This window comes from Nycticebus coucang, chromosome 22, assembly GCF_027406575.1.
Source record: "Nycticebus coucang isolate mNycCou1 chromosome 22, mNycCou1.pri, whole genome shotgun sequence".
Taxonomy (NCBI): domain Eukaryota; kingdom Metazoa; phylum Chordata; class Mammalia; order Primates; family Lorisidae; genus Nycticebus; species Nycticebus coucang.
The window spans coordinates 28,255,985-28,262,601 of record NC_069801.1 but is presented as its reverse complement, the minus strand read 5'-3'; the positions used below and the strand labels follow the sequence as shown (position 1 = coordinate 28,262,601).

The following is a 6,617-nucleotide window of genomic DNA, read 5'->3' as shown; positions in this document are numbered from 1 at the left end:
TTACTGGACACATCAGCACTGTTAACATTTTACCTACAGAGTCTACTTCTATCTCTACAATAATCATACAAATAGGAAGTGCCCTGGGGGCTCTGCTGAATAAGGTAGAACCTCTGTAGTTGACCACCTCACTACATTGACTACTACCTTAAATACACCGAATTTTCACAGACTGGAAAAGCACCACATGTACATATCTGTACAGTAGGCCTAGTTCCTTACGTTGATCACTTCCATATGCTGACCAGTTTGTTACAGTCCCTTTGGTGGTTGACTCACGGAGGTTGTATGTATAATACCTTTGCCCCCAGATGTACTCTCCACCCCAGTCCGTGTCCTGGGAGGCTGACTGACCTCTGACTTGTGGTTGGGCTTGGGAAATGGGAGCCACTGGCATGAGCAGGAGATGGGAGAGTGAAGGTGGGGGGTTTATTTGGTTGCTGTGGTTGGATGCATCCCAGGGCTGCTATCCACTGTTATCCTGGTATTAGCCCCATGGTACTGCAGTATCCCTGTGGGTTTCCTCAATCATGCCCAGGGCTTTGAAAGTCTAGGAGAATCTCTTTAAAGTTATTGGGTTTGAATGTGCCATCTGTTATCTGCTGAGCCCTGATGGATACAATCCCATTGTATTGATGACAAGACTGAAGCTCTGAAAGCCTGCCCACAGTGCAGTGTGGTGAAGTTGTGCTCGTGACGTAGTCAAACTCTGATTCCTGGGTGTGGAGAACAGTGGCAGCCCAGCCCTGGGCCCTTTCCACTTGCCTGGATTATCCACCCCCTGACTGACCACTTGTGAGGGCAAAGGTGAACCCACTGCCTGTTCTGTCTACATGATGACCTTGCTGGCTTTGGCACCTGTTTTCTGGCCTTGGCTGTGGTAGTCACTGTACATTCTTCTGGGCTAGCCTTGTACCCTGTTTTGCTTCCCATTCTGGTCCAGCCTTGGGTGATGGTTTCCTCAACATTTCAGGTAATGCCACAGCAGTCTCCTGCATTTCAGGTCATGACTCAGCTGTGAGCCACCCCAGGTCTGAGTCTCTGTCTCCTCCAGATTCTTAGCTCCTTGGGCTCAGGTTCCACTTCCTTACACTGTCCCAGCACCCTGCCAGGGGCCAGGCATGGAGGAAATGCTCAGGGAAAACAGAATGAGCTGAGTGAAATGGGGCTGACGCTGGGCCTGCATGCTTTAGAGTGGACCTCGTGGCCTGTTGAGAGTGTAGATAAGGACTGAGAGTATGAATAACAGGGATTGTGTGTACACAGGGTGGGGATGAGGTTTATGGTGTCAGTGACTGGGTGACAAGGGAGGAGAGAGTGTGGTTGTGTATAATGAGAGTGACCGTGATTGCTTGTGTACTCAGGGCAGAGGCTAATGATGAAGGCGGGACGTGCTGTTGTAGAGGGCGCACAGAGCCCTCTTGTGTCCACAACTGGAATCCCAACATGCACATTTGTAGAGTGTGCCAGGCCCTCTTCTAGCCAACCCTAGCCACTACCTGTCAACCTCAGCTCCCACGTAGCTTCCAGCCACAGCCACAGCCCCCATGCTAGTTTCTTCCCAGCCTTGGAGCTCTTCCCCTTTCTGAGGGCTACCTTCTCTGCGATTGGAGTCCTATGGGTGGGAGTGTGGAAGAACCAAGGACAGAGCCAGCCTGTATAAAACACAGCGTTTATTGATTTCAAGGAAACCACCTTGGGGATGTTCCCGTCAGTGGATCCACCCTGGGTTCCTGGGAGCAGGGGCTGAGCACAATGGTGGAGAGATATGGAGCACCCCTGCCTGAGGCTAAGGGAGCCCTACCCTCAGCAGGGGGCGGGAGGGGGGCTCTACTGAGAGGAGTGATGACACGGAGGATCCCTGGGTGTCTCCAGCACCTTGCCAAGCTCAAGGTGCAGTGTGCTGACGCTGTGCTCATGAAGTAGTCAAACTGTGGTTCAGCAGACCTCCTGCTCCTGGGGGAAGACCTCTCCACCTCAGGAATCTCCGTGGCTCCCCCCGAGGGAGGGAAGACTTCTTTTGGTCTGGCTCATCTAGTCCAGGGCGAGCATCTCTTTTTTTGGTGCCCCTGTTGTCTGAGCTTGGGAGCACTTCTTACCTCTCTTGAACATTATCTCCTCAGAGAAGCCTGGTTACCTCCTTCTGGGTTAGCTAGAAGCTCTGCTGTGAGTACCCTGAGTGTCCCCTTGCATAGCTTTTATATAGTTAATTTGCTTGTTTAAAAGTCTGTCTCCACTGAGGGCTGGCACTGGGCCTGTGGGCCACCTATTCCCAGGTGGGCCACCAAGTGCCCAGAAGCAAAACATATCTGCCCAAGCAGAAATTCAATAGCTTAGTGAATTCAAAGTGGGGTGTCCAGCCCGCAGAGAACCCTCCACCCTGCCGCACCTCCCTGCCTGTCCCACTGGCAGCCCCAGTGTCACCCTGAGCCCCAGGGTCAGATTGGGGTCAGCTTAGGTGCAGAAGCCTGCAGTTTGTCATCGCCCAAGTCTGGACCCAGCTCCCCAGCCTCCACCAGCTTGTGGTGGCAGCGGCAGGTGGAGGCCCGGCTATTGGAGGCTGAGGAGCCTCGGACTCCTCGGGGCCTGTCCCTGTGCAGGCATCGCAGAAGCCTGTGGAAGATGAGGTAGCAGATCTCGCAGATGGTGAGCACGATGCAGACAGCTGAGGCGGCCACCATGAAGTAGGTGAAGACCTTCTTCTCGGTGGGCCGGGCGATGTAGCAGTCCACAGTGTTGGGGCAGGGCGCCACGTTGACGCACTGCACCAGGCGGGGCATGCCGAAGCCGTACCAGAGAGTGTGCAGCACGTAGAGGAAAAGGAGCTCGATGAGGAGCTTGAAAACAAGGCTCAGCAGGTAGGTCCACCACAGGCCCCCGTGCTTCTTGCCCGCATTGTCGTATAGCTTGGCGCACTGGTCACCGTGCTTCAGGTGGTGGCGTCGTTCCCGTTCCTCACGGTAGGCCACGTGCAGGATGACGAGCAGTGAGGGGCAGGTGACGAAGATGAGCTGCAGGGCCCAGAGGCGGATGTTGGAGATGGGGAAGAAGTTGTCATAGCAGACGTTGGTGCAGCCCGGCTGCTTGGTATTGCAGTCAAAGTCCTTCTGCTCATCCCCCCAGACGCGTTCGGCAGCCACCACATACACCAGGACCCGGAAGACGAACACCACCGACAGCCAGATGCGCCCAAATGCCGTGGAGTACTTGTTCACGCCACTCAGTAGCGCCTGGAGTGTCTTCCAGTCCATGGTGGCTGGTGGGGACTCTGGGGGCCGTGCCTACCTGAGGGAATAAGAGGAAGAACCATGACGTCAATGAATAGGTGGCTTAACGGAGCATCTAGTATGTGCCAGGCTCTGCTCCAAGTTCTGACTTGTTCAGTGATCACAATGACACAGTGAGAAGGTGACCATTATTCTTCCCAAGCTGCAGACAGAAAACTGAGGCACACCACGGTGAAGTCACCTGCCCAAAGTCACAGAGCTAGGGTGCTGAAGGGAGGCAATGTGCATTTGCTGGTAGCAACCACCAATCACTGAGCATTTGTTATGAACCAGGTGTGAAGCCAAAAGCTTTGTGGGAAGGATCTCATTTAATCCTTTATAACAACCCTGTGAGGTGGATACTATTATTATGCTTGCTACTTATAGGTGAAGAAACTGATAATCACATGATTGCAAAGCATGTAGTAAGTGCTCAATACATGCTGGCTACTCAGGACTGTGAAGTATAGAGAGAGGTGAAGTCACTCACTTAGCAGAGGTGGCTTTAAGGCTGACCCATGGGTCCCAGGCCTGTGCTCTCTGCCACCTGCCCTCCCTTTGCTGCTGGGGGACAGATGCTTGCCACTGTGACCTTGTGGAGGCCTTGTTACTATTCTGTGAAGCTGGGGTTATGAGTCCCATTCTACAGAGAGAAAACTGAGGCTCAGGGAGGGGAAATAACTTGCCCAAGGTCTCACAGACAATGGGGTGGTGACAATGGAAGATGGATTTAGATGTGTATGGGGGGCCTGTGGGGGATATGATCTGGCTCCTGAGTAGACACTAGATCTAGAGAACATCTAGAGATAACTCCCCTCTCTTTGCTGGCCTGGGGGGAGCTCCTGCCATGCTGGTTGCCAGGGCATAGTGGTGAGGAGATGTGCTTTGTTTACCCTCAAATCTTCTTCCCAGTCCTGCAGTGACTCAGAGGGTGTGGACGGGTGTGTCTGCCTGAGTGTGCCTTGTGTCTGCGCTGTGGAGGGTGTGAGAGCACACACATCTCCACGTGCGTGTGTGGGCCTGCATGCCTAGAGCTGGGTTTGAGCCTCTGAGCATGACAGTGCCTGTGGGGCCATCACCCTGCTCTAAGCCACCATCGGTGGCTGATACTATCGCCATGACCTCCTCCTCACTAGCTATTCAGCTTCCACTCCTGAACTCTTAGAATCTGTTGTATGGGTTCATGGCTCTCCCTTGTTTAAAACACTTTAATTCTCACCCCACAGTCTAATGATAATTCTACATGCATCGGTGATTCAATGATTCAATTCAGTGATTCTATACTCTCACCCTCCTCTCCTCCCCTCTCACCCTGACTCATTCTGCTCCAGCCACACTGGGGGCCTTGGAGGATTTGCACTGATTCCTTCTGCCTGGAATGCTCGTCCTCCAGAACCTCACTTGGCTGGCTCCTTCTCATCACGGACGGCTCTGCTCCAACACAGTCTCCTTCCAACACAGTCTCCTTAGAGGCCCCCCCAGACTCCCCTTGTCACTCTGCTCCTGTCTCCTTCATTTTTTCATAGAGCTTTACTACCAGTTGAAAGTCTTTGTCACCTTTTTGTTCTTATTCGCCGGCTGTCACCCCCAGTAGAACCTCAGCTTGCTCTTGGTCCGACTGTTCTACATTTAGTGCCTGCTGTTTGGAACATAGTTGGTACTCAATAAATGCTGAAGGGGTAAACATTTACTCACTAGCTGGGCAACCTCCAAGAATTCTCCTTGACCCTATTTCCTTATCTCCAAAGGGAAATAATTGGACTTTTTCTTGGGCTGTTGTAAAAGTTACAAAAGGCTGCCTCCCCCAACCAGGCTAGCACTCACCTGGAGAGTTCCACGACGCTGAAGTGGTGGCTGGCTCCGGTCTGCCAGCCCTGAGAGGAGGAGGACCCCCACTACTGCTTCCCCCACACCTTCCAGGGCTGCCTGCCAGGGTGCAGCCCCCTGCAGGGCTCCCACCTTCCACGTTCCCCAGAGCTCTCTGCTTAGTCCCTCCTGACACACCCCAGGGATGGACTCACAGGCTAAGAATTTCCCTTCCAAGCCCAGGCTAGGGACAGGCGGAGCCAGTTCTGGTTCTCCCCTCCACTGCCCCCCCAAGCCAGCTCCCAGCTTTGCCCCCCACTCTCACAATGTCCTCTTAGGATAAGCCCCCTCTCCCCAGGTTCGCTCCATTCCAGACAGCATGGGGGCTTCTGGACATGGGAGGGGGTGTCTGAGAACCTTCCAACAGCTGGAACTCCCTACTAGGGCCAGAATCAAGGGGCGAGAAGGGGGGTGAGGGTAGGTGCGGAGGCGGGGGGTGTAAAGAGGAGTGAAGGGGATGTAGAGGGAGTGTTGGGGGGCAAAGCCTGCCACCTCGCCCTCGGCACCACCTCCGTATCCCCAGCCCCGCGGCCGGCCAGAGGAGCGCCCAGCGCTGCTGGGAGGCAGGTCCCTCACTTACTTGCAGCAGCGCGGCCACCGCGGGGCCCGGACCCCGCGTCCCCGAGGCCGGTGGCGGAGGCGAGGGCGCCGGGGCAGTGGCTGGGCGGTCGCTGGTCTCGCTGAGGCGCGCGGCGCGCACACCTGGGGCGGTGGGGAGGAGGGAGGACCCGGGAGCGGCCGCCGCCGAGGGTCCCTCTAGTCCCGACGCTGCCACACGCTCCCGGAGCAACCGGCCAAGAGGCTCACGGCGCGTGGAATGGTGGCACTGGTGGCCATGGGCAGGGCTGCTGCAGAGGCTCCAATGAGCTCAGGGGCGCGAAGCACTCTGCAAACTGTGAAGTGCCTCGGCAGCGGGATGGACTGCAATCATGACGCGCCCACGCTGGTTTACCACCCATACGTGCCCGCGCCCGGCCCGGCCCTGTCCCTCCTGGCGGAGAACCTTGATCCTGTGTGGGGCCAATCCTGGGGAGCCGGCCCTCCCCGCGGGATGGGTCCTGGACGATGGCCTGGAGGAGGGGCGGGAAAGACCCTGTGCCCACCCCCAGAAAGTGGGCACACCGAGTCCTGGTTGTGGAAGGGAGACGTGCAGGGGTGAGGGCAGGATGAGGGAGGTCCTTTGGGGGCGGAGGGTGGCGTGAGTAGAGTGTAGAGCTTGTGCTCTTGACCCTATGCCAAGACAGGCAGGCCTGTGGCGGGGGTGCGGCTGGGTTGGGTTCTAGGGACAAGGACGCTTTGTCTAAGTTACTATTGTCAGGACTGGAAACCTAATCAAAGCCTCTGGGCGCCCCAGCTTCCTGCGGGGAACCTCAGGGTTTCCAGCCTCCCTGGAGTCCCTGGATCTTAGCGTGGGGCCTGAGTCCTTACTGTCTGGACAGAGATAATGGTGACGACTGGTGGCATTTGCCCAGGACAGTATGATTT

The 6,617-nt window shown here is 55.8% G+C and overlaps 1 protein-coding gene across 3 annotated transcripts; it reads right to left on the bottom strand.

The window, feature by feature from the left end:
- Nucleotides 1-1,640: 1,640 nt before the first annotated feature.
- On the bottom strand, nucleotides 1,641-6,274 carry GJB3 (gap junction protein beta 3). 3 transcript variants are annotated; one of them, XM_053576434.1, is made up of 2 exons: nucleotides 5,713-6,274; nucleotides 1,641-3,285 (listed from the first exon to the last, which is right to left on the bottom strand). In XM_053576434.1, the coding sequence occupies exon 2, from the start codon at nucleotides 3,249-3,251 to the stop codon at nucleotides 2,439-2,441; it is 813 nt and encodes a 270-aa protein (XP_053432409.1). In that variant the 5' UTR covers nucleotides 3,252-3,285; nucleotides 5,713-6,274; the 3' UTR covers nucleotides 1,641-2,438. The 3 variants fall into 3 exon arrangements, with proteins under 3 accessions (XP_053432409.1, XP_053432410.1, XP_053432411.1); XM_053576435.1 differs by lacking the exon at nucleotides 5,713-6,274 and adding an exon at nucleotides 5,091-5,704; XM_053576436.1 differs by lacking the exon at nucleotides 5,713-6,274 and adding an exon at nucleotides 4,578-5,060.
- Nucleotides 6,275-6,617: the final 343 nt, after the last annotated feature.

Bases quoted from the DNA above. Each gene is read 5' to 3' on its own strand.
- GJB3 (XM_053576434.1), bottom strand. From the start codon at position 3,251: ATGGACTGGAAGACACTCCAGGCGCTACTGAGTGGCGTGAACAAGTAC.